Genomic DNA, 27981 nt, shown 5'->3' with positions numbered 1-27981 from the left:
GAGTTTTATGGCCTGAATGGTGCTTCTATTATGGAGTCAGTTGTGCTAAGGTCTGGGGGCCTGCTCAGAAGGGCCCTGTTTTAGTTACCTCTTTTTTTATTTCAGCACTGGTGATCAAAAGCAGGGCTTTGTACCTTGTAGACAAATAATTTACCATTGATATTCATTCATCATCCCTAACCCAGTTACTCCATCTAAAACGATGGGGAATAATTACCATGTGTTTGAACACATTGGAGATTGAGGAATTAAAACCGTAACACAAAGTTATGACTAAGTTATGACTAAGTTATGACTGTTATATTCCACATCATGCCCAGTAACATTACGTTTGCTATGTTGGTCATCCTTCCTTCCACAGCTCCATTTACTGTTGATCTCATTGGTCAACAGTACAACGAAGTCACGTGAGGAAAGTGGGCACTCGGAATGTCAGACTCTGGGAATCCCAGGTGCCTTCCAAAAAAAAAAAAAAAAAGGCCTCTAACCACAGCTGCTCTGAGTTTCAATTTTGTAATTGTGAAGCGGCTTCTTTAAGCCCCTTTAAGGGGGCCCACGAGGTTTTACCAAGGCTTACACACATACATGTAAATATGGGAAACATTGGGTGAGCTTATGCTGTATTCATGCTAATCTGTAATAATTGGTTTCTGAGGGATATAAAGCTTGTGGCTGGTGCTTGCTGACCCAAGAACTACCTTTGTTGTGGAATCATCCCAGGGTCGGTCCTCCAGAGATGTCAGTCAACTTGTGTGGCTTTGTAGAAACGGTTCTTGATAAACTCTGGTTATACCATGATGCCTCGCTGTGGTCTGAGGCTATAGTGTGTTATTGTCGTGACTCAATTACAATGGGCAGGAAATAAGCAAGGGTCACCACTGGAAGGGTATCATAGGTGGAACTACACCATCATAGTCTAAGAGGCCATAAGACATAAGCCGAGGTTCATATCAAAAATATAAACTCAAAATTGACACTCAAAATGTTGCCAAGTCTGCAGTTGTATTTAGATGGAATGTTTGTATTCCCTGAAGGAAAGCAAAGGGCTCAAGTAGCTATTTCTCCAAACACTGAATAGAAAGGACTGGTAGACTCATAAGAGTGTCCAGCATTGGGGCTGAGGATTTAGCTCAGTGGTAGAGCGCTTACCTAGGAAGCACAAGGCCCTGGGTTCGGTCCCCAGCTCCGAAAAAAAGAACCAAAAAAAAAAAAAAAAAAGTGTCCAGCATCATCGGTCATTAGTCAAAGTCATCATTAGATGGCGTAGCACAGGCGTCATATCAAAGCAGAAAATAGGAAGCATCAGTGAGCGCATGAAGGGCTTAGGACTATGGTGCAGTGTGGCAGCATGTAAAATACCGAAGCCACTTGTGAAACACAGTATGGAAGATCCTCAGAAATTGAATACAGAAAAACTATGTGATTTTTGAGTATGTGCTCCCAAGAACTCAGAGAAGGGCCTGGTAGAGGCGGTTCCACACCCGTATTTGTAGCAACATTGCTTACAGTAACCAAAGAGTAGAAGCCACTCAGCTGTCTGTTGACTGCAGAATGGATACGCAAAATGTGCAGTGTACACAGGTACCAGGGAGCAGTACTGTAATCCTGCACTCAGGAGGTAGAGGCAGTGGGACCGAGAGCTGGGCGAGGGTGTGCACAAATGTACTGCCAGCAGTCAGGAGGTGGAGGCAGGAGGCTCAGGAGTTCAAGGTCATCCACTTCATAGCAAACTCTAGATCATCCTGTGCCCCATGAGACCCTGTCACAGGGAACAGGCCTCCAAGCAAGAAAGTTGTATAGGGGAGAATATAGTTTGTATGTAGCTAAAATGCTATAAAACAACATGCTGTTTAGATAATAAAAAATAAAATAGAAAGCATCTCGAGTGTGACCAGTGCTTATCCGAAGCATGAACTTGGAGTCTCCTATAAATTCTGGGAGGTGCCACTTAGGCTAGAGCTTCTGAAGGCAGTGGTCCCTTTTCAGTTGGAAGCTGCCTTTTTCTCTTGACAGAAGTGCCTGCAGGAGGCTCTGTGGTTTCTTTAGCATTTTGCCCAAGTCTGATTTGATACTTGATTTTTGTTCTTGTTTCGAGATGAACCGCAATGGGAAGCCCAGGCTGGCCTGAAACTTATTTTGTATCCAGAGCTAGTCTTTTGCTTGCTTTGTTTTTGAGACAGCTCTGGCTGTTCTGGAAATCTCTCGATAGACCAGCCCCGCCTCTGACTCACAAAGATCCCCCTGCCTCTGCCTCCCGAGGGCTGGGATTAAAGACATGTGCCACCCTACCCAGCCAAACCTACTTTTTTTTTTTTTTTTCTCTTCTTTTTTTTTTTTTTTTTTTTTTTTTTTTCGGAGCTGAGGACCGAACCCAGGACCTTGTGCTTGCTAGGCAAGCGCTCTACCACTGAGCTAAATCCCCAACCCTCAAACCTACTTTTTAATCACCCCTCCCAGTTGTGAATAAATTATTTCATCGTCTTAGTCATCGTCCTCTTCCTCCACATCTTCTTTGAGAATGTCACACATGTCTACAATGTATCCACTCCCAGTTGCTCATCCCAGTTTCATATCCATCCTCCAGTGAAACAACGGGCTAGTAGCTACACTACCAAATAAAGACGATTATCCCCTCCCCGAACAGGCTTTTGTACTCTGTAGGCAGGGTTAGTTTAGGATTCCCCTCATGGCGGTGGCCGGCTTGCTTTGGCTTTATAAACCCTTCATGCCTTAGTCTCCCGAGGACTGGGATTACAAGTGTGAGCCACGGTGCCAGGTTCTAATTTCCTTTTTTTCTGGAGTTTACAGTTTGGATGATCTTTCTGGCTGGTGTTCTTTATTTCTCTGTAATTTGGTAAAATCTGTTTAGTAAGAAGGAACGCCAACTCTTTGGAATGGTGTTTGATGCTCTCTGAGGCCAACTGGCATTAGAGATGGAGGTTTCTCATATGTTCAGAGTGCTTCAGGCACCAAGTATTCAAATTCAACCTCGGCATCACTGTAATCTGCAAAATTCTGAGAAAGATAAATACATTACATACAATCAATACACAGTTACAATAAAAACAAAGCCAAAACCCAGTTTCCACAAGCTTGTAATTTATAATTTTAAGTTAAACAGTTGGCCTATGAGAAATGCCAGATATTTTCGAAATTCATTTAAAAATTTATAACATTAGGTTTTATTCTGAACTACAATGAGGCATTTACATATTTTGGCTAGAGTCATTTATGATTATGCTGGATAGACATCTAGATTCACTGATGGATTGTTTAAAGAAGAATAAAGTTGGAGACTGATTGCTTCTGTATTACGATCAGCAGTGCAGCAATGGATGTTAGAAACATGAAGGCAACAACCGTTCATCTGCAGAAGCACTGGAAGCCAGGCTGGGGAGAAGGCGCTATAGTTGAGATTCTTACCATTCACACAAGAGGCGTAGAGTTTGGATGCCCAGACCCCTTGTAAATGCATGATAGGCTTGTGCATGGGAGCCCACCTGTAATTCCAGACTCAGAAAGCGGAGGCAACAGATCTTCAACACGAGTTGACTAGGGAGACCTGTCTTATCATGGCCTCTGGGTTTGACTGAGTGAATTATTTATGTATATATATATATATATATATATATACATACATATATATATGTATGATGACAGAGCGATCAAGGTGATGCCATCATCAGCCTCAGGTCGCCATGCGTGCGCGAATGTGCATACACACACACACACACACACACACACACACACACACACACGCACACAGAGTTTCTGCTGTGGTTCACTCAGGAATTCTTTCTTACTGGTTTAACTCATGGGCTTGTAGTACGTGTATGAACTTTAAGCCTGCGAACAGCCGTTAGTCTGGGTTGATGTCATCTTATTATAGAGTGGCCTGTGCCGGGCGGTACTGCTTAGAAATCAAGCCTTTTCCAAAGTATAGGTACTTGAGATGGACATCTGAACACAGTTTTCAGATTTTTCCTTCACTCTCTTTCTAAAAACTCCCTTCCGCTCGCCAAAAACTACTCTCCTCTTTCTCCTCCCGCAGTGATGCGCCAGGCGGGGCTCCTGACTGCAGTTTAACTGAGAAGCGAATTAGTGGTTCTTCCTGCTCGCTCATTGCCCAGGTCTGCAGCCTCTGATTTGCAGGGTTTGGGTATAACACAATCACTGTGCAAAGCTGTCCCTCTGCCAAAATGGAGTCAGGGACAGACCTGAATATAAAAGTGGAATCATAGACTTAGCTGCTATCGTCTCCTTCTCTCCCAAGGCTGCTGGGGATTGAACTCAGGGCTTCATGCATGCTAGTGGACCACTCCACTACCAAGCTACCTCCCACAGCAGTGGACGTAGCTGCCTAAACTGGGAGAGTCACATGCTTTTCCTTACTGACTCTCACTATACCTTTGTCAAGTGAAAACCCGTGGTATGGATGGTCTAAAATTCTGTTTCTCCTAAGTTGAAGGCATCCCGTCCTCTCTCCTTTGTGCTATGCCTGTTGTTCTCAGTGCTCACTGTTCACTGTTAAGTACCCTCCGTGTTTCACACGTCCACCTTCATGGTCGAGTCTCGCCTCACTTTCCCCACAGTGGTTTCCAAGCTTAAGCATACAATTGCCGTCCCAGAGATAATCCGTAATCTTGGAATTTTGAGTAACTTATGTTTTAAACCACATCATGCTGACCCCCACGCTAGTTGAGAATGAAACCATTCATCATTACCTGAGGTGACACCCAAGAATGTTACATTGAAGTCACACCATGGATTCCAAGCGTTAGAAACCATACGGATATCATTTAATTCCGTGTGCCATTTTATTAGATGCTCTTGACTCACCTTGGATGTGAATAGAAAGTTATTTGGCTGCATTTGATTTTAAACTGAGCTTTAACTTTCCAAAGAACAGAGTTATAAAGAAACAGTGACATGGTTGTGTGTGGGAGATCTTGGAGATGGTGTAGGTTGTCTTTTTTGAGTATCAGTGACTTACAAGAAAATATATATTTCTTTTTCTTTTTAAAGATTTATTTATTTTTATTATGCATTCTGCCCGCATGTATACCTGCAGGCCAGAAGAGGGCATCAGATCCCATTACAGATGGTTGTGAGCCACCATGTGGTTGCTGGGATTTGAACTCAGGACCTCAGGAAGAGCAGGCAGTGCTCTTAACCTCTGAGCCATCTCTCCAGCCTGAAAGTATGTATTTCTTACTGACTGACGCTGATAGGATTACTTGCCTTTGGCAACATCACAGAAGGTTGAACTTCCTTCTAAGTGGGTTTAGACAGTCACAGAGAGCTCAGTCGGGTCTGTGCTATCAGCCAATATGCAAATTTATGTTAATTTAATTTAGACATCCGTAAGTAGGCTATAGAAATAGGGATGTCGTCTAACTTTGACTCCATAATATAATGGCTTACATAGTTAGAGATGTAGATTTATTTCAGTTGCATGTGCAAAAAAATGTTATCTTGAGACTGTTCCTGGACTATATTTATTTTAGAATGTTGCTTCTTTTTGTTCATTTTTGTTTTTGTTTTGAGACACCGTCTGCCTATGTAGTACCAGCTGTTCCAGAACTTTCTTATATTTCTGATCATTCTTCATTTACCTTTGACTAAACACCCTCCTCTTTTAGGTCTATAAGGAAAAAAAAAATGCTGCTTCCACTGAGTCCAGACTGGCCTTGAACTGGGCAACCTCCTGCCTCCGCTTTGTTATTAGCTGAGATTACAGACTTGCACCCCCTAGGCCTGATTTTAATTGTTGTGATCTTCCTGATTCTGCCTTTTTTACCGTTGGGCCTGGATCAGATGCCTTCCTTGAGAATTGTAAATGTTGGAATGGAATAGGAATTTCAGAAACATCGGATGCAGCGACGCACACTTATTCTAGCCCTGGGGATGTGGATGCAACTCGAGGAATGTAGCAGGGAGACTCTCTTCAAAATCCCAAAGTCAAAGTAACAGAGCAAAAACTCAGAACAAAGGCTCCTTCCAGTATAATGAATGAGCTATTGATAGCTTCAAACTGTGGGCAAACATGTCTGAGAGGAGGCGAAGTTCTAGATAAAGATCGGCCTCTGCTGCATTTGAGCTTGTGAAGTTTTGACACCGAAACGTTGCCATTCCTTTCATCCAATGCCACATCCTACCCACTAATAGACATTGCAGCTATAGTCATTTTTAAAGGTGAAATTCATTACTGGCAGTTTAAAAAGACAACGACTGTTGATAATTTTTACAGTGTATGTTATCAGGAAATACTTTTATATGTTAGAAACCTTTTTGTGGTGAGTGAGTTTTATTGGGGTTACTCCTGGGAGGATGGGTAAAGGAGCAGAAATGGCTCAAATACAATGTAATCAGTTGAAATACACCTGTATATAATATTTTCCCACATAGTTTAGGGAACTAGATAGGATCCTTCATTTAAACCCTTCTGATTAGAGTGTTTCTTTTAAAAAGACTGAGAAACCCTTAATCTAATAACTGTATTTGTTTTCTTTGCAATGTTGAAATGGCTCTCCCTTGGAAAAATTCAGAATGCTAAAGGTGCAGGGTGGTCTGATTGTCACCAGTTTGGGCAGGTTTGCTGTAGACTGTGGTAGGGAGAAATGAGAAGTTCAACTCTCTCCCTTGACTGGTGGTATGCATGGCTACATGGCAATCAATGCCTAGGCCTGACATCCGATTACATGTTCTCCATCCCGTCTGTGTATCTCAGCTTTCACATTGATGAAGTGTGGACTTCAGAGGGAATGATTGCAGAGGGGCTGTCAGCCTCCTCCTCTAAACCTGTGCTAGAAGACAATCTTTACATTCCAGAGGGTTCTGAGATATCACCTGCTCAGTTCTCTAGGGTCGTCACCACGACTTTGATTTGGTTCCCTGACTCAGGAAAATTGCCACACGCTTGGAACTCTTGGCTTTTCTCTGACTCTTTCACTCATGGCTAACCAATCAAATCCCATTGTTCAGCTACTCCCATAGCGTAGATTCCGAGCGATGCCTTGCCTGCTGATAGACACTGTCCTCACTGGCTCCTGCCTGTGTTTCTCCGATCCTGAACTTCTTCATCGTCTAAACACCTTACTAACAAGACCCTTGTGGAGTCAGCCTCTGTCCTCTGCTCTCTGCCTGTCATGTGCCCTCCCCGGTTCTTTGATGCCCCGAGCTGTGTCTCTCCCCTCCTGTCTCTCCTGTACATTGGTACCTTTGAATCTCCTTATATACCCACTTCCTTTCTGCCTGGCTAAACCTTTTCATCTCTCAGGTCTTAGATGGGAAGTTCTGTACTTCCTGTGTGTCCCAGGCCGGGCCGGGCTTGAAATTCCTCTCCTCTCGTCTAAGCTAGGATTACAGGATTACCTCCTCTTCCAGAATGGCCTCCTCCTCCTTCAATGACTCCTTGTCCTGCTGCTTTGACTATTCTACTTAGATGTGGTTCAGACCTCTCAACTGTTTACCTCTTCGCATTAGAATCTTTACTGGGCGTAGAACCTTGTCTATGTTGTTTTTAGTCGTAGTCTCATCTCATAGCATGGTACACACTGTATAGAGACATTCGGTAAATGCTTGCCGAATAAATAGATGAAAGGAAGAAGGAAGGAAAGACGAAAAGCTAAAAGTGAAAACTAAGAAGCACACTTCTCTTGCTGCTGTCTCCCAGCCCCCAGTTCCATTAGCGACAGGGACTGCCCCACTGATAAAGCCTGCTTTGGTATCTTTGAATCGCAGAGGAAATGATGACTTCTCAGAAACTTTATAGGACTTTGGTAGAGAGAGTCACATGACTTTTCTTCTCCAAGTTCAAGCTCCTCTTCTTGTCTGTGTGAGGAGAAGGACTATGTTAGATCTAGCCAATTGTAGATGACCTTGTATCTGCTAGCAAAAAGTTGGTTGTTCAAGAAATTTCGCATGGCATGTCCCGTCCGTGTTGTCTCTTCTGAAGTGTATGTAACTGTGACCTGGGGTGATCAGGGCCAAGGTCACTGTGTCTTCAGTTCTGTTAATCTCTGTAATCTCTAGAACCCCTTTGAGGTCTATTGTCCTCTCTTTCATGCTTTCATAATCAGCACAGAAATCTCTGGTATCGGGTAGAGGGAGGCTTCAGAGCTAGCTGTCTCCGTCTTACAAAGATTGACTTTATCAAACGTTGACGTTAAAATTGGGCAAGCCTTGTCTGATTGGCGCAGTGCATGTGTTTTTGCTCGTGCCTCAGAGATCAACGTGGAGCTGCTTAGAAAATGGGTTCTGCAGGGAAAGGCCATCTTTAGAGTCTTAGAGTTAGAAGTAGTTAATTGAAATAACATTAACATACTCAACTTTTGAAGTTTACAGGTTTCTTTTCAATTGAATTGGGTAATTACACCCTCATCTTTCAATTTCGAGTCACATTAAATTAGAGTCTACATGTGAAATGCTTAACACAGTGTCTGGCATTGACTCCAGACATGTCAGTCATTAAATACCGTATGTAGGTCTCTGATCTTAACAAAAGACAGATAATAATTATTAATAATAATTATTTGCATACAGAAGAGATGAAGAACAGTAAAATTTTTACCTTTTTGGAACAAGAAACACTAATCTAATGCACTGAGCACAAAGAGCCCTGGACTCTGGGTACACAGATCTTTATAACTTTACTGCATATTGCTAAACCACCTAGGGTATGGTCCTAAGTTCTCTGTCTCATAATTTCTCTACTTTTCTTCTTTTCTAGCATGCATTCCTCTCAGTTCCCGTTCTTGTCCTGTTGCAATAGTTAGGCATTCCAGTTAATGCAATGAATAGACAAGTAGTGGTGACAGAGGCTGTTCTTGCCGTGGGCCCATATCGAGAGCAAACAGCCAGTTCTGGCTGTAGTATAATGTTAGTGTTGACTTTTCTGTTCAAGGTCTTTATTAGATTGAAAACATGACCTCCTGTTCTCAATGTGCTGAGCCTTCCTATGTGTGGCTGCTGGATTTTTGCCAAGTAAGCTTACTGTGTCTACTGAGATGATAATGCTTTAAAAAAAAAAATGCCCTGTCCCATTCATGTGATGGATGAATTGATTTAAAATTGTTAAGCCAAACTTGTGTCCTTGGAATAAATCTAGCTTATTCATGGGCTATAATTCCTCTTGTATTAGATTTGATTTGCTAATATTTTGTTGATTATCCTTACACTCATGTTCATAGAGAACTTCTTAAGTGTCAAGATGCAGTGGTTTGTATCAAATCAGGTGTTTTGTTTGTGAGTCTGGAAAATGAGTGGTTATTCCATTCAAAAATATGTCAGTCTGGTAGATAATAAGTATTTGCTAAGTTGAATGGAATCCATTGATTTAATCCAGGAATGAGGTTAATTTGCTTTTATGATATTGACTTATAACAACCTAGAAAACAATGATATATATTTTAATTATTATTATTATTATTTTTTATCGAGACAGTTTTTTCTGTGTAGCCCTCGTGTGTAGGAATTTGCTCTGTAGACCAGGCTGGCCTAGAACTCAAGCAGTCCACCTGCCTTTGCTTCCTGAGTCCTGGGATCTACCAGTGCCCAGGGATGATTTTTAAAACCGAAAAAAAAAGTTGTAAAATGCAAAGTGAGAGACAGACTTTGATTATTAGTCTGCTAGGCTGCTATAGCCAAGAAGCATGAGCCAGGTGATACAAGCAACAGAAATACTGACTCGTGTTGCAGGATGGAGAGAAGGAATGGTCAGTGAGGGTTCGATCCTTCTGGGAACTGAGCCGAACCGTGCTGTGCTCTTGGCCCAGGTCTTTATGGTTTGCCAGCAGCCTTCTGTATTGTCACAGTCTCTGCCTTTAGCTTCCCGTGACAATGTGTAAGTGCCTGGGTTCAAAATGTTTGAACTTGGGTTGGGGATTTAGCTCAGTGGTAGAGCGCTTGCCTAGCAAGCGCAAGGCCCTGGGTTCGATCCCCAGCTCCAAAAAAAAAAAAAAAAAAGAAAAAACAAAACAAAAAAAATGATTGAACAGAGTCCACCAATCTGGTCATACTGGGTGCTGATAGTCCACACACTTATCAGTTTGACTTCACTGTAACCGACTTTTCTAAGTATCTTTTTTTTTTTTTTTTTTTTTCCTGGAGCTGGGGACCGAACCCAGGGCCTTGTGCTTGCTAGGCAAGTGCTCTACCACTGAACTAAATCCCCAACCATAACCAACTTTTCTTAGCAGTAAATTTGTTTCCATATAAGATAAAATTCTGAGGTTCTCTAGTTTAGAACATCAACGTGAATTTTTAGGTGACATAATTCCATTCACCACAGGCTTCTTGTCCTGTCTCTTGGTATGACTCCCTCCCTTCCTTTCTTCTTTTATTTCCCTGTTGGCTGATGGCTTATACTGTGAAGCTTTACTGTAGTAAAAAGATTTCTAAAAACATTTATTTTATGCATGTGGGCACACTTAGCTGTCTTCAGACACACTAGAAAGGACTATCAGATACCATTACAGATGGTTGTGAGCCACCATGTAGTTGCTGGGAATTGAACTCAGGATCTCAGGAAGAGCAGTCAGTGGCTCCTAACCAATGAGCTGTCTCTCCAGCCCCAGAGCTCACACTGGCCTCTGAAGTGCTAGGATCACAGGTATCTGCTCCTGTGCTTAGCCAACTGACTGACCGACTGACTGACGACTGACTGACTGACTGTCTGTGTATCAATCATCTACTCTATCTTTTGTGTGTGTGTGTGTGTGTGTGTGTGTGTGTGTGTGTGTGTGTGTGTGGTGGTGGTGGTATGATTTTGAATCTACGCATTGGTGAAAGGGCTACCTATCCTAACCTACTTTCCTCTTTCTGTTGTTCCTCCCTTTCAATAAATGTTATTGTGCCATATAGGTGGATGATTAACACTCTCATGAGAAAATTTCTTTGTGAAGAGAACTTTAAAGTTTTACACGAATGACCATTAGGTTATTCTTGGTAGGTATTCTTTCCATTTGCCTATTACTCATAGCTGACACATGTTAATGACCTCTGTGTCATCGCCCCCTTCATAACCCCCACCCCCTCATGCCTCTTCTTCTATTTTCAGTCTTTTTTCCTCCGTAAGCTTAATTTGCCTCCTCCTCTGAGCATTCCTCATGTTCTAAGCACACAGCTCTGCCACCAGATGGTGTGCAAGGACCGGGAAAGCTCAGCACACGCTAGCCAGTGTGGTTGCCTTTCGACATCTTCAAGACAAAGGGGGAAGGGGCTAAAAAAGTGAGACTCCAAGATTCTATATGTTCGTGTGCATTTGTTTTCTTTTTACATTAAAACAGAACCTTGGCTTACAATCTTGAGGAAATAATCTAGCAGGTTTGTTGAATAAGTTTTAACTGGAGAGCTTAGTTTCAGAATTGATTGGACAGTAATATTCAGTTGAGAGGTGGAAGGGGGATTCAAGAGCCAGAGAAGCAAACTTTAAAATCACAAAAGCAAGGTCTTTTGATCTGAAAGAAGCTATATTGTAGCAGTGAGAATCTTCAGCCAGCACTTAAAAAATGTTTGTGTGTATGTGTATGTGTATGTGTGTGTGTGTGTGTGTGTGTGTGTGTATGTGTATGTGTATGTGTGTGTGTGTGTGTATGTGTGGGGTGTTCGTGTGCTCTGCATGCCTGTGGAGATCAGGTCTCACTTCCCACCATGTTTGACACAAGGTCTCTCGTTTGCCACTCTGTAGGTCAGGCTAGTTGGTTGGTAAACTTCTGTATTTGCCTCTAGTCTTATATTAGTGGGTACTACCATGTCCGACATTACATGGGCTATGGGGATTTGAACTCAGGTCCTCATAGTGGCACAGCAAGTGCTTTACCATCTGAGCTATCTCACCTGCCGTCAGTCATCATTTTTATTCAGTATGCTAAAGTGAGACCCACAGGCAAAGACAGCTCAGAGACTGTGTTCCCCCACAATGTGTTTTATTTAGCACAATGTGTCTTTTTTGTTTTGACTGCAATTAGTTACCAACATTAAAACAGTTCTCTAATTGTCTAGATGTCAGGTTTCTTGAAGATTTGGCAGTAGTAAGCAGCACACTTTTCTTGGTAACATTGTGACTGTAGCTCCTGAAAAGGTTGGCTCTCTTCTCTGAGGCTTGTGATTTAGAGCTGACTACTGTGTTTCCCCTTCTGTTTTATGACACTGAACCTTCGCTCACATTTGATACAGTGCTAGCCTCTGCCCAGCCCCTGGAAGGTATTTGAACATGTGACTTCCTATTTCATAGCCGATGACTAGAGGTTGGTGTTGGGGGCTGGGACTCCCCTGAGTGCCTCACCTGTTGTCGTCCAGCTCCTTCTAACCCACTATTAGTGAGAGAGAGTAAATGATTCACAAGGGGTGCAGTTCCAGGAAAGAATCGGCTGAAAAAATATAAGGTACGACCCAGAAACAACTGCTCTTATAGATAAAAGATATGAGAAACAGAGAAACACACCCCAGAGAAGCAAACCGAAGGGAACAGTTGACGCCTTGTAGGGAACTGGGAGAAAATGACAGAATTCAGTCAGAAGGCCGCTGATCAACAGGCTAAAGAGAAACGGAGCTCAGAATGAGGGATCTGCAGGCTGGTAGACTTTCTAGTTAAGACTTGGAGAGGAGACTCAAAGATGAGGTGGTGGAAGGCATGAGGCAGCACGTCAGCTACATTGCCGGCTACGTCGTCAGCTACATCGGTGGTGTGTTCTGACCCAAAGGATCAGCACAGTAGCTTTCTGGGTACCCGAGGAAGGGGTGACAGAGTTTCTCTCTTTCCCTTTCTGTGTAGACAACAGAAGTTTGCGTTTCACAGTTCTTCAGGCCAGAGGGTCAGATCAAAGGCAGGGTGGTATCTATTTACTTGGCTTCAGATATTACCTCACCACAGTTTGCCCTCACATGGCCTTTCCTCTGGGCACACGTGTTGGAGTGGAGAAGCTAGGCCAAAGACAGTTCTAGTGTCTCTTCCTCTTCTCATAAAGACTCCAGTCATAACACATCACAACACTCTGTTGGCTTCATTTAACTTAATCATCCCCTTAAACTCCCTGTATCCAAGTATAGCACACTGGGGGTTAGGGCTTCAATATACGAGGGTTACTTTACATCAGAACATGGAAACCTTAGTGAACAAAACCATGGGATAGTGATGGAGATCTGGAAGAGGGAAGAAGAGACTATTCTTGTTCACCACAGGGAAGGGAAATCAGGGGCCAACTCCTAGGTGAGTTATCAGACATGGGAAGCGTGTGTTGAATTTGCTCTGCGTGTGTCTCTGCACTTAGCGGCTGACACATACACATCCTCTGATCTTCTCAGCATCATTAATTGTATAGTTCAGGAGACCAAGGGCCATACAATTCAGGGAGTTTTCCTCATTTACTTAACCTCGTACACTGCAGAATCAAGATCAGATGCAAACTCTCAAGGTACGAATTCGAAATGTCTTTTCATTGAGTAAGTCACCTGCTTTCTTTGCTTGCTGCCCCACCCTGGCCAAGGATGTGGCTCTGCCTGTTGATAAATGCCTAGCCTGACCTGAGCCCAAGTTAGGCTGGCTGTTTGATAAGTGCCTGAACCAACTCTGGTTTAGCCTGTTCATAAGTACATAGCATATCTTGGGCCAAACCAGGAAACGCAGTTGAGTCACGCAATCTTGCTTGGGTGGCATGTAATAAATCTACAGGAACTAAAACACTGAATTGTGGGATGCAGCACGTTTATTCCAGAAGCCAAATGAGTGAGGAGCCTGGCAGGTTGTCAAAAACTTCCACTTTATGGATGTATCTGAATGGCGCCCGGGAAGCCAGTCTGGTGAATCTGATTTGCACCCAGAGCATGCTGGTAAAATCTCTAATAAGGGCAGGCCATGTGAGGCATATCAAATGACTGTTAGGGGAGGGCAAGGTGGCTGGAGCCATTTGATTAAACTGACTGCGCCATGCTGTCGAAGACACATGCAAAGATGACGTCGTGATAGACACGACTCTCAGATTGAATAGAAGGATGTGGGATTGTTGTTCAAGGGCTCACTCCTGCATGTGATGCAAACTTGAAGCCTGTGCTGAGTGTTGATAAATGCCTAGCTTGACCTGACCCAAGTTTTGTGTGTTAATTGTGACACAAGCTGGAATTATCACAGAGGAAAGGAGCCTCTCTTGAGGAAATGCCTCCATGAGCTCAATTAGTGATCAAGGAGGTGCCCATTGTGGGTGGTGCCATCCCTGGACTGGTGGTCTTGGATTCTATAAGAAAGCAAGCTGAGAAAGCCAGGGGAAGCAAGCCAGTAAGCAGCATCCCTCCATGGCCTCTGCATCAGCTCCTGCCTCCAGGTTCCTGCCCTGTTTGTGTTCCTGTCCTGACTTCCTTTGGTGATGAACAGCAATGTGGAAGTGTAAGCTGAATAAACCCTTTCCTCCCAACTTGGTTCTTTTGTTTTGTGCAGGAATAGAAACTCTAAGACAAATCCCAAGAGTGTTAAGTACTCTGGCTAGTTCTGTGTGCATCTTTTATGACTGATCTAGCAGGAAGAGAATGGCCAGATCCATGGGTTTGCAGAAACTCTTACACTTCCCACCACCGAACTGTCAGCCCAGTCCTGGCAAGGTATAGGGAGATCTGGCAAACACCTGTGAGTTGACTTCATTGCACCTGGAGAAAATTCATCCCAGTCATGGGCTTATGATTTATAGGGGAGCAGGTACAGGAAAAGAGAAAGAAGGAAAGAAAGGAAGAAAAACAAAAACAAACAGAAAAACCAGAAAACCACCACCCAAACCACACTGTCCTCAGAGAAAACCCAAAATGATTGTATTTTTAAAGAGTTTTACATTATTATCATCATCATCATCATCGTTACTAATGTGAGAGAGAGGTGTTGTGCTTGTGAGAGTGAGTGTGTGTGTGTGTGCCACTGCATGTGTGTAGAGGTCAGAGCTTTTGGGAGTTGCTTCTCTCCTTCCCCCTTGTTGGGGCGATGGCTCTCATTCTACCCTGATGTGTCCTTCAGGGTAACTGACTTACATGCCTCCCAGTGATACTGTCTCTCCCTCCCGCCTACCTCATCTGGGGTACCGCGTGAAGGTGCGTGTCATCGCATCTGGCTTTTTGACCTAGTTTCTGAAGACGGACTTTACCTGTCAAGTCATTGTGCTGGACCATAAAGGAAGTTTCCGCTGTGAATATGTACAGAGGCCCAGCTGCCGTTTCTCATCTTCCTGTCTGGCCTTCCCCAGTTTGCTAAATATGCCCCACAGGTCACGTTTCTGTCTCCTTTCCATATTTCAAAGATTGGTTGAAATCTCTGGGCTGCTATTATCCCCCCATTTGTCTTTTCGTCTTTGGGTCTTAAGACATTTCTGAAACTTCTGCTACTGGCATTTTAGTGGCATATTGGGAGGGAGAGGCAATAAAAGTCAGTGGTGAATTCAGTGTTGGCCCCGGAGTTTCTTTGGATTTCTTTTCACCATTATAAACTCCCCCAAGGTCCGGGGTACGATGTCCATCTGTGTGCTTAGTTTCACACATCATAGGCGCTGGTAAACACTGGCCAAATGAATTAATGATCTGTGCTGACAGGTCCGTCTGAAACACAATTACTTTAGTTATTGATGGGATTACTTCCCTGGAGACTGTCTCCAGTTAGTCTGGAAATGAGGGCTGGCTGCTAGGTGGAGGGCTTTTGAACTGACACCCAGGGACGAAGGATGGATTTTTTTTTTTCTCCAGGTTGCTTGCTTTTTTAGTTTGTTGGTATTAAGAAAGAGGATTGAGCATCTTTCCTCATTGAAAGGAAGCAGCTTTCACAGGGAGCCGTGGCTATCTGTCTATGTTCCCCTTCTTGGAGTGCAGTGGTTTGAGCGAGGCAAGTCTCACCCAAACAGCTGCTTCCAACACACTGAGAAAAAAATTATATATATGTATATTTTTATACACACACACACACACACACACACACACACACACACACACACACACTTCCTGGTACTCTCTAGTCTCTAAGAGTTAAATATTAGCAGTAAGTGAAAAATTGCTTTTCTGTTAATGTTTCCTTGCTGTCAGCCCCGTGTTTAAACAGTTGTGCTGCTTCTGCACTGCATGAATGACCTCACCAAAGCACTTGGTGTCCCCATCTGCCTCCTCCTGGTTCCATACCATTCCTCATTCTTTGGCTCTTTTTTAAAGCCACAGCTAACAGCAAGACGTTCACTTCTGTCAAGACTCACACAAGCACATGCAGCTGGGACGAGGATCTTATACTTACCCTTGCCGAGACACAACACTCTGTTTCGCTAAACCATGGCGATGGGAATGCGCCCGTTCAGTTTGTTTCACAACCTACCGAACTGTCGCCTGCTGTTGTAGAAACACTGTTTTTATGAATGTCAGACATATCTGCTCACTTCTTCTCCAGCTTCACGTCGTTGCTACGATTCCATAGCATTGGCTTGAAATGGAAAGGAATGATTATTAGGGGTCTCTCCTGCTAATAGGGAATAATGATGGAATTTGTAGACCCCTCCTCCCCGCACACGCACACCTTGTCTTTTTCTTATTCATGTCCAGCTTACATCTTAGCCATGTGGCTAAGAGACATTCAGTCTTGTTGTACAGTTCTCTCTTTTAAAACATACATTATTATCCAGCACTTTTAGCTCCAGAGCACAGGTGAGCAGGGCTGTACGAAGGCATCCTCCAGTAGACACAGCCTCCCTCGTTATCAACGTTCTGTGCCAAATGGCACACCTGTTACAACTGATGAACTTCGTTGATTCTTTTTCTTTCAACTTCGTATTGAGTCTTTGTGAGTTTCACACCGTGCACCCCAGTCCCACTCATCTTCCTTGCATCTTTCCTCCGCCCTTGCAACCTCCTCCCCCCAAATAAACAAACAAAAAAAAATAAACAAAGCAAAGCACAGAAAACATCTCATCGTGGAAGCCGTTGTTCGTTCACACCCTGTCCCACACTATACCCCTCTGTCCACACATCTTCACTTGGCAAACGTTCACTGCGTTGAGTCATTGATCTGGTTCGAGGTCTCTGGCTTCTGCCACACCATCAATATTGGATCCTCACTGGGATTCTTCCCAGTTATCCTTCTGTTGCCCTGTGTCCTGGAGGTCCTGCAGCTTTTGATCAGTAGGACCGGCCCTTTCATGCACTCCAACAGCACAGATGTTGTAGATTCTGAGGTGGACCAACTCAAAGCCCTGGATCTGGGTTTGGGTCGTAGCTGAGCTGATCAGCCCTCTGGCACGCTTTTATCTGCATCACCAGGGTGACTGCCCCAGCTAGACCACCCAATGCCACCACTCTTGCTTTTATGCCCTCAGGGCCAACTCACCGGGATCCACTCCACTGGAGCCAGTCCCACTGTGTTGGCCAGGCAAGATACAGGACTTGCTCTCCCGAGTGAGTGCTGCAGCTGGTGAGGAGAGGACTAACTCTCCAGTTCTCATGACCTTGGAGCCAGCTCAAGGTGATGGGGCCTCTCACCTATGCCCCCTGTTGATATTTAATTGTGACGTAAATCCACAGTTTATAGTAAGGTCTATGTTGGGGTTGAGCATTGTATCCATTTTCACAAATATATAATGACATGTTTTCCATAATAATACCATACCAAGCATTTTCACTATCCCAAAAGATCATATCTGCTTCTCCCGCCCTCTGTGCACTGGCAGCAACTCAGCACTGTGATGTGCTGCTCTGCATAGGGTGCTGTGCTGGGAGGCAGAGAGAGAACCTCAGTATTCACTCCGTGTTAGGCTTTGGATAGAATGCTAACTGCTTTCTGCTGAACCCACTAAGAAATTTTATTACACATAAACTCAATGGAGTACAGAGAGGAAAATAACATTTATAATTCTGCTGTTCCAAGACAACCACTGTTAATAGTTTAGTATGTTTCCATCATGTAATTTCTTTGCAAGTATAATCGATCTACCTTTGGCTATAACAGTACATATCCAATTTCATGTTTTTGTAGTTTATCATCAGAATTATTATTGGTTAATAAGTATCATCCAAGACTATCTATTTTTAGACATTAAGGTATTTTTCCAGTTCTGTGTGTGTTAGTACGGTGAGCATCTAATTCTGAACACCTATCTCTTATTTTTTACTTGCTTTTTGCTTTTCTGAGACAGGCTAGCCTGAAACTCTTGATCCTCCTGTTTCTGCCTTTTGAGAGCTGGGATTGAAGGCATACATCATGCCCAGTTTCATTTACTCTCATTTTAAAGCATATTTTAAAGGTAGAACTTTTAAAAGTGGACTCACGGGGCTTTGACACTGCCGTGTCACTTTCACTGAAGGTCAGGGATTTTCTCAAATGGACGCTATGTTTTTAAGGAAGAGAAAGGTATGTTTATCCAGCGTCTGCATGTACAGAGTTCCAGAAGACAGGTCATGTAGGAAGGATGGGGCGGACTTCCTAGGAGGTAAGAAAAGATTGAAAGTCAAGGACTAAGGGACACATTGTGTTCTTCAGCAATGAAGGAAGCATACTGGGTTAGAGCTGGGTATGTGGATATGGGAGGAACTGAGACAACCCTCAGACTGGTCTTTCTCTTTTCTCCAGGTTTAGGAAGCGAGGCTAGAAGCAGGAACTATGAAGGACATGGGGATGAATTGGAATGACTGACATGGAAAATGGAAGGGGGGAGGGACATTTGAAAGTCCTTTACATTAGGAAGTACCCAGAAAGTTTCCAAGCACCACTGGGGACTCATGGGTTAGCTGATTACCCAATCATGGTAGTACCAATCTGAGAAGTCCTTCCTGGTTTTATTTAGGGGTAGCTGACATCTCCAAATAGAAGGAAGATAGGAACGGGTGGGCTGATCTGGGCTGGGAATTTGCAGCATTGCTATAAAGGTAGGTCAGAGGAACGGTGCTGCTTAAATGATATGATAAGCCATGTGACCTGGGTCAACAGGATAGGGGCCTGTCTGGTTGTTTGACTAGGAAGAACATGTTCTGAGCATTGATCTTGTGGCCCGCATCCTGAAATCTGGATAGACTCTGTTCATGACATAGAGATGTCCAGGACAGGGGAAGCCCTGGCTGCCTTTTGTCTTAGAAGCTGGTCATGGGTCCAGTTTATGAATGGAAGTTAAGAATTGGTAACGTTGCAACCATGAAGAACTAGATACATAGTGAACTTAGAAGTAAGATGACAGCCCTGGTTCAAAATCACAGAACAGATAGATTGGCATAGTCTGCTTTGTGTTTCCCTCAAAGCCTGGGTAGCACTTTGTCCCTGCATGCAGATCTGTCACAGGAAAAAACCCAAAACTATCCAAGCTCTGGGGTTGCCCAATAGGGTCGAGTGTTACTCTAGTAGACGCTAGTAGGACAAGGAATTGATCTGACAATTCATCTTTGCATTTGAGAGACCATCTGTGCCCAAACTAGACTCTTAAAATGGGCCAATAAAGTGGCCCCTCTTGAGAAGAGGTGACAGTTCTGGATTATGAAGGGATAACCCAGGCTAAGCATTGGGTCACATATACACCCCTGATCACTCTTTATTGTATTTTATGTAGTGAGAGTGTTACTAGTCTCTCTTTTTTTCTTTCGTCCCAGTGACACTGGTGGTGGTGTGGTTAGGTCTTGCTTTCTGAAGTCAGCTGAAGTTTCTTTTGGGCATCAAGTCCAGGTTGACTCTACAAATCCTGAAAAAAGGAAACCCTTCATTTGTCTTTTAATTTTTCATTTTAATTTTTTGTTTTAAATCTTGGGTCAAGATAATGCTAATACAAGACTCTATTTGACTAACCTCTTGAAATGAATTAGCCAAATGTGCCCTGAGTGACTGCATCAATAAATTAAATAAAATTAGTTGTAGGAAGCAGTAAGCTTGCAAAAATCACTACAATTCATGCTGCTAGCTTGCCCAACCTCTGAGGTTAAATCGAAGGAGGAAACTGGTTCCCTCACACAAATCACAGAACTTGCCAGGAATGAGTCTTCTAACCGTGACTTATGCATTGCAGCTAGGCATGCACTGTGTCGACCTGAATCGATCCTTTGTTTCTTTTGAACAGAGAACATAGTTTTGTATTTCACATGAACACTCTCTGTGTGTACATGTTCTTGTTCTTTTCATCCTTTTCACTTTGAATTCATCGATGGATTTTTAAAATACTCCCTGTTCATTGTTCTGGATTATCGATTCATGTTAGCATCGACAGTTCATTCTGAGATATTTATTCAACAAGGAAAAGGTGAAAGGGAAGACATCCCTCCAATAGTTACAGCCTTGTAGAGAACTCAGAGCTAACCTGGGTTGACAGTAACACTTAGTCTATGGAAAATCCCAAGGGGCTGTCTAGAGTAAGAGTTATGAGACCAGTCACTAGATAAGGAATGGACGGTAAGCCCAGAGTGTTTCTTTGGAAGGAAATGGCCGAGGGAAACTTGCAGGGCTGTCTTAACTATGTGAGCAGTTAGTTATTACTCTAAGGCAGGGGGCCAGTCTTTGTGTGTGCTCTGTGATAAAATCAGGAGAAACTGTTTGTGTTGAAGCAGAAGAGATTTAGGTTAGAGGGGAAGGAAATAGTATTTCTCATAGGCGATGGGAGCAAACACCCTCTGAATTTGTAGATTTAATCTCTCGAGCAGACAGAAGTACGACCCCTTGGTAGACTTTGGATTGAACAGTGTCATCTGGTGGTAATCCCCAACTGATCCTTGTTCTTCACATCCTGAGTTGTGGGCCGTCTTTAAATAAATACATAGATAAATAAATAAATAAAGTTATTATTTTACATTTCAGAGACATCCGATTTTCTGCTGTTAGAATGGTATTCTACATTGTCTCTGTCGCTATGAGAAAACATTCTAATCAAAGCCAACTTTAGGGAGGAAGGAGTTTGTTCTACCTTACATTTCCAGTACATAACTCATCATTGAGGGGCTGTCCAGGCAGGAATACATGGCAGGAAGCATAGAGGAATGCTGCTCACCAGTTCATTCGTTCGCTCATCTAGCTTTCTTAAACACCACACGCCCTCCTTTCTAGGAATGGTGCCACCCACAGTAGACTGGGCTCTCCTCAATCATCAGTCAAGACAATTTCAGACATGGCCATAGGCCAGTCTGACTGCGACAACTCTTTAAATGAGGTTCCCTCCTCCCACTTGACGCTTGGTTGTGTTAAAAATAAAAACTAACCAGGATGGGAGGCAAACGTACAATTCCTGGGAAAGGCTAACTGGGTCCATTTCTGAGTTACTGATCTAACAGAAAATAGTATTTAAGGCAATGCAGTGTTCTCTTCCGTTTTAGAGAATAACTTTCAGAACTTGGTTCTCTCCTTCTACCGTGTGAGTCCTGAGGCTAGAACCCAGATGGCTGGAGTTGGTGGGAAGTGCTGGTGCTCACTGAGCCATCTCCCTGACCCTCACAACGAGTGCTCGAAGAACATCCCGGTTTACTGAGCAGGAGTTTTAAGTTGTGTTCATGCTGTGTGAAGTCTGCTCTTCAGACCAGGAGCTTGTTGTCCCTTAAAAAACAAAGCAAAGCAAAACTACATTTGCTTTACCTAAAGAACAAGAAAGAAGGAAAGAAAGCGACAAGAAAAACAAAGGTGCACAAACCTGGTGGCCATCACCCAAGCCCCATCCCTGAAACCCACGTAAAGGTAGGAGGGAGTCAACTCCATAGAGTTGTTTGTCTGAAGTAAGCATGCTTTGGGAGTCACCAACCGCCTCCCGACACACACACACACTCACATTCACAAACAGATGTTCACAGACAGAGGGACAAAGAGAAAGAGATGCATACACACCAATAATAGGTAAAATTAATTACAAAAAGAAGCCCACAAATTCTGTAAGTTAGAGAAAGTTCTAGAGGAAAATCCTGGTGTCCATTGAATTCAGATCTCACCGCCTAGTGAGCTGTTAGGTCTCTGCCATGTCATTAGAGGAGAAACCTCTTCAGTAAAAAGAGCAGACTGTTGGTTTGTTGTGTTTTATTTTTTAACTGTCATTGTTCTTGGTGGATGGAGCATATGCATTTGGAGCACTCATAAAAGTAGTAATAATGCATTTTACTTATAATTTATTTTTAGATTTATTCGTTTTATTTTATATGTAAATGTCTTTGCCTGCATGTATGTATGTGTATCACATGAATGTCCGATGCCCTCAGAAGTTCAGAAGAGGGCATTGTATTCCTGGAACCAGAGTTATAGATGGTTGTGAGCCACCGTGTGGGTGCTTGGAAACCACATCCAGGTCTTCTGCAAAAGGAACAAGTGCTCCTAATCACTGGACCATCTCTCCAGCTCCACGTTTCTCTTATTGTTTAATCGATAAACAATAAATAAATTAATCATGACTTTATTTCTTATCTTCTAATATGATAGGCTGGGAAAATGTGATCTTTGGTAAAATAAAAGATGAGGCTACTGGACAGTCTTTGTAAATGAGGTCTACCCTTTACTTAAGGTACTGAACTTAGATTGTCATCCTTCACTTAAAGTTTTTAAAAATGAGGCTGGAGAGATGGCTCAGCGGTTAAGAGCATTGGGTGCACTTCCAGAGGTCCTGAGTTCAATTCCCAGCAACCACATGGTGGCTCACAACCATCTGTAATGGGATCTGGTGCCCTCTTCTGGCCTCTAGGTATACATGCAGGCAGAATGCTGTATACATAATAAATAAATAAACCTTAAAATTTACAAAACTACCTGGTAACAAAATGAGGTGATTTTCTGGTGTAGCCAACTTACCATCTAAATCGTTACCCATCTTCCATGCTGAGGAGACAACCCTGGCCTGAGATAGGAAATGCCAGGGTCAGCCCATGCGCCCGCCTGTGCGCGCACACAGCTGGTGGAGCTTTCATACTTAGGCCTGGTCCTTTTGTTCTTTCTTGCTCTTCCCCTTGCTTTCTCCTCCTCCTCCCCCTCTTCTTCCTCCCCCTCTTCTTCCTTTTTGTTTTTTTTTTTTAATTTTTAATTTTTTTTAAATCACTTCCCTTTCCACTGTCCTCTCCCCATTCCTGAGCTTTCACAGTTGTGATACAGACCATGGATGGCTGTAACTCTAAAGTAAATCCTTGCCAAGGACAAATTTGCATCAGAGAGCCCCACTAATTCCTTTGACACGTTTTTGATCCTTAAGGAACTTATAACCCTTGAGAGGAATGAAACATTTTTTTTTTCAGCATGGTGTTCTTGAACAGAGGGTAAGGATTGTGTGTGATGGTTCATGTTTGGCCCCCCCCCTGGTGGGTAAATGTAACTTATCAGATGGGATCATTCTCAGGCCAGCTAATATCCTCGCTTTATACATTCCTGGCCCCACCCGGCCCCGGAACACCCCCTCTGTGCAGTGACATGCTTGAATGAAACCGGGGCTTCTCTTTGCCTTTTTGTTCCAGATACATTTCATCTTGCTGTTCAGTCGACAAGGGAAGCTGCGGCTGCAGAAATGGTACACCACGCTCCCTGACAAAGAGAGGAAGAAGATCACCCGGGAGATCATCCAGACCGTCCTCTCTCGTGGACACAGGACCAGCAGTTTCATTGACTGGAAGGAGCTGAAACTTGTTTATAAAAGGTGTGAGGACCAAACTTCTCATGATCGCTTTGCCCTCTTTTAGTTCCAAATGTTTTTAGATCACAATGCCAAGCTCAGTGCTTTCTGAAATCTTTCATGGGTAGAGTCTAAATATTTGTAACAAAGAGTGATTGCTGGTGAGGCTCTCCCATAAGCACGTGTCAGCTTCCAAGTGTTCGCTGGATTCCGAATGCTTAAGCTGTGTGCTGAATTTGCACGCAGGTGGTGCTGGGTAACTTTTTTTTTTGTGAGCACCTGTTACATTTGCAGCCTCCCTTCAACGGCTGTAGATACAGCAGCAAGTGAACGAGACAGATTATGTTCAGATTCTCAAGAAGCACATTTTTTTAAGCAAACCACAGTTACAAATGCTATGGGAAAATGCAAGTAAATGTGGTAGAGAAATGAGAACCATTTCCAGTGGATTGCTCATACTGTAGTTGTTCCTATTCGCAGATGGGTGAACTGTGTAAGTAATTACTACCTCGTCCCAGTAGATGAGTGATAATCAGTAGAGCCAGGGACTCAAATCCAGCCCTTCCTTCCTTTAGTGCCTAGGTTTGCTTTGATGGCACCTGTTTGAAGTGGCCGAGTGAGGAATCCTAATTTGAGAAATCTGAGGCTTGAGAGGTAAAGCCAGCTTTTCCATGAAGACTGAGGAAATGGATGCCTAAGTTAGGACATGGACAGTGCCAGTCTGACCCCCATGTCCTACATCAAACTACAGTTTCCAGAATGGGAAATGAGCACTGGAAATGTGGAGGGTGTTTTAAAAACTAGTCGGGGAAGAACGGTAGCGTGGATGAACTGGTATTTAATGGAGTCCACTACCAGGGAGTAGTGCTTTGGCAAAGCAGCCTCTACAGCTTCTGTGGCTGAGGGTGAGAGACATAGCGTGAGTCACTCTGTGAAGCCACATATGGGAGCATGGGCCCCCAAGAGCATCGCTGAGGGATTGTATGTCAGAGACAATTTACAAACTGGAGAGGAGCTTACGCAAACACCCTGATCACCGTGCTGAAGGACCATGCCTCTGATTGCAGCTCTTCAAGGTAAAGTTCTGTTGAGAGCGCCTGTTGACGCCATTAACAGACGTCATCTAGGTGCTGCAGCATTTTTTATATACCCTGGTTTCTATTTGAGGAGTGTAGTGTGTGCCATGAACAATGATTTTTACCCTTGTATGGGGAGAATCTCGAGAGAGCAGGAGGACGCACGCCCCTAGGGGAAACCCACTTTGGCTTGTTTATTGTCTTGTTCAATTTTGCTTTTCCTTATTGTTTTTTTCTTTTCAAGGTATGCTAGTTTATATTTTTGCTGTGCAATAGAAAACCAAGACAATGAGCTCTTGACACTAGAGATTGTTCATCGTTATGTGGAGTTGCTGGATAAGTACTTTGGAAATGTAAGTGTCCTCCTGGCCCGTTAGTCAGCATCCGTCTGGGTTCTCGCGTTTGCTCATCTCCTGTATCCCTTTTCTCTCTCTCAAGTCTAAACCATCAATCGCATTGTACTGAGGATGGCACCACCTCACCTTGGTTCAGAATCACAGGCTCCTCCCTACCTGTGTGTCTTAGTATACGAACCACTCCAAAAGAGGTGGGCGTCTTTACCTTCACGTTGTTTCAGAGACCTTGAACTTAATTGTGAATGATCTCCGGTCCCTTATTCCTTATTGGCTTTGCCATTTCTTTTCTGTTTGATGTTTTGCTCCTTCTCTGGCATTGTTTAAAGTTATAATATTATTAGTACACGAGGAACAATAACAACAACCAATAACAACAACCCAAACAGACAAACATGCCCGATCCTGTCACTTTGCTTTTCCAAAACCCCATTTGCATTTGTTTCAGTAACAGATGCAGCGGTCTCTCACAGCTGCTCCTGTCTTCAGACTCATTCAGTCCGTGCCAGCTTGCAGCAGGGCCCCATCTCACCACTCCAAGGGGTTCTCGAAGTTACCACTGAGTCCTCTACACCGCCATGCACCACTCATGGTTCTTAAGTCTTATCTCTGCGGCATTGCTTTTGGGAGGCCCCACCTTGATTTTCTTCTCCTAACTCCGACCCCTCATTCCTCCTCCTCATCTTCTAAACGCTGTGCCCCCTTTTCCACCTGCCTCGTGTGTCCTCAGATTCTTTCAATAAGAATCTATTGCCAAGTGACTCTTCTTTGCTTACCCGGTGATGACCTTCACTGACCTTCTGTGGCCCAGTGCTATGCCTGCCCTGTGTCTGCTGGATGGAGTTTGCGATTTCCCAGAATCCTTCAACACAAAGGATAGGGTTCTTTTACCTTTCTCTGCCCATTACTAGGACTTACCTGACACCTCAATTTAAACTTAGAGCTCATCTCCTTCGTCTCCTTCTCATTAGCTGTCTTAGGGTTTCCATTGCTGTAACAAAACACCGTGACCTAAAAACAAATTGAAGAGGAAAGGGTTTATTAGGCTTCCATGTACATATTGCTGTTCATTATTGAAGGAAGCTGGGACAGGAACTCACACAGGAGGCAGGAACTAATGCTCCTGGTTTCTTGGCCGACTTTCTTATACAACCCAGGACTACCAGCCCAAGGATAGCACCACTCACCGTGGGCTGGGCCCTTCCCCATTGATCACTAATTGAAAATAAATGCCCTACAACTGGATCTCACGGAAGCATTTCCTCAACCGAGGCTCCTTCCTCTCTGATGACCCTATCTTGTGTCAAGCTGACCCAAAACCAGCAGTGCACTAATGTAGTTGACGTACTTGAGGTTTTACTTTTACCTTCTTATTTGGTCGTTTCTACCCCATACCCTCCTTGGCTTCTCTGCTTGGCCTTGTGGTTTTTTTATAAAACATAGACCTAGGTGGGACATTACTCCTCATCACCAAAACCCTCCACAACTCCTAGACTCTAATGCAAGCTTTCAGAACAGTGATAATGGATAACTCTTCCACCCTTGCTGTGATCTTTCCTTTGGTTTCCTGTCCCTGCCTGCATTGCAGGTCGTGCAGTACCTAGGGCAGCATCCCACCCGGTGCAAGAGCTGGTGCAATGCAAACCCAGCCCTTCCTTGAGGTCCTGACCTTTGATGCCTGGCCACACCTCACTACTCATTAATATATCTGGGCCAGATTTTAACAAATGCTCTCTAGACACCAATAAAATACACTGTTGCAGGAAAGAAAGCCATCAGAGCTGGAAAAGGTTCCTCCAGCAATGTTCTCAGTACATTCCCTTGGTCATGGGTGTTTATCAAGTGTTGTTGGGAGAATTTGCTTCCAGAGATGTTTTTTCTTTTGATTGGGAGTTTTATGCTTTCTACATACTCACCTCAATTAATTAATTAATTAATTAATTAATTAATTAATTAATTAATTTGTCTATCTATCTATCTATCTATCTATCTATCTATCTATCTATATCCCAAATGCTGTCCCTTCCTTCTGGTCCCCCTCCAGAGTCCCTCCTCTAATCCCTCTCCCTTTTGCCTCTGAGAGGGTAGAGCTCCCCTGGGTGTCCCCCTGGTTGATCAAGTCTCTGCAGGATTGGGTGCATCTTTCCTTCTGAGGCAGGACAAGGTAGCCCTCTGTTACAAATGTACCAGGGACCTCTCTCAAGACTGTATTTGGTCTTTGGTTGGTGGCTCAGTCTCAGAGAGCTCCCAAAGGGTCCAGGCTAGTTGACTCGGTTGGTCTTCCTGTGGGTTTCCCATCCCCTTCAGGGCCTTCAGTCCTCCCCCCAATTCTTCCCTGAGAGTCCCTGTCCTTCATCCAATGTTTGGCTCTGCATATCTGAATCTATCTGAGTTAGCTGCTGGCAGAGCCTCTCATAGGACAACGTGCTACTGTCTGCAAGCATAACAGACTACCATTAATAGTGTTACAGATTGGTGTTTGCCCATGAATAGGTCTCAAGTTGGGCCAGTTATTAGTTGGCCATTCCCTCAGTCTCTGTGCCATCTCTGTCCCTGTATTTCTTGTAGACAAATTTCTGGTCAAAAGTTTTCTGAGTGGGTTGGTGTCCTTATGCCAACAATGGGGGTCCTGCATGGCCACAGGAGGTGGCCTCTTCAGGTTCTATACCCCCACTGCTATGTATCTCAGCTAACTAAGGTCACCTGCATTGACTCCTGAGAGCCTCCTTTATCCTAGGTCTCTGGCATGTTCTAGAAATTCCTCCCAACTCACCACCCCTGCCAACTGCAGATTTCCATTCATTCTCCCCTCCTGTCTCTTTCCACAGCTGATCCTGATCCAGCCCCCACTATTTCCTCCCTTACCCCTCTCCTGCCCAAGTCCCTCCCTTCCTCTGCCTCCTATGGCTGTTTTATTCCTCCTAAGTGGGATTCAAGTATCCTCACTTAGGCCTTCCTTCATTTAACTTCTTTGGGTCTGTGGGACGTACCAGGGGTGTTCTGTACTTTATG

At 43.8% G+C, this 27981-nt stretch overlaps 1 protein-coding gene across 4 annotated transcripts in view; it reads left to right on the top strand.

Moving 5' to 3' along the window:
* Positions 1 to 27981, top strand: part of Ap1s3 (adaptor related protein complex 1 subunit sigma 3) — a 59412-nt gene that overhangs the window by 16780 nt on the left and 14651 nt on the right. For all 4 annotated transcript variants that reach the window (XR_015628796.1, XR_015628795.1, NM_001172150.2 and 1 more), the window contains 2 exons: positions 23386 to 23564; positions 24861 to 24969. Coding sequence is in view for 2 of the 4 variants with exons in the window: in NM_001172150.2 (NP_001165621.1) it covers positions 23386 to 23564; positions 24861 to 24969 (288 nt within the window). In the remaining 2 variants the exon portion in view is untranslated. The remainder of the gene's footprint in view (positions 1 to 23385; positions 23565 to 24860; positions 24970 to 27981) is intronic.

The sequence above is a fragment of the Rattus norvegicus genome, chromosome 9 (assembly GCF_021556685.1).
Source record: "Rattus norvegicus strain SHRSP/BbbUtx chromosome 9, alternate assembly SHRSP_T2T, whole genome shotgun sequence".
Taxonomy (NCBI): Eukaryota; Metazoa; Chordata; class Mammalia; order Rodentia; family Muridae; genus Rattus; species Rattus norvegicus.
This window is presented reverse-complemented; position numbering and strand designations above follow the sequence as displayed.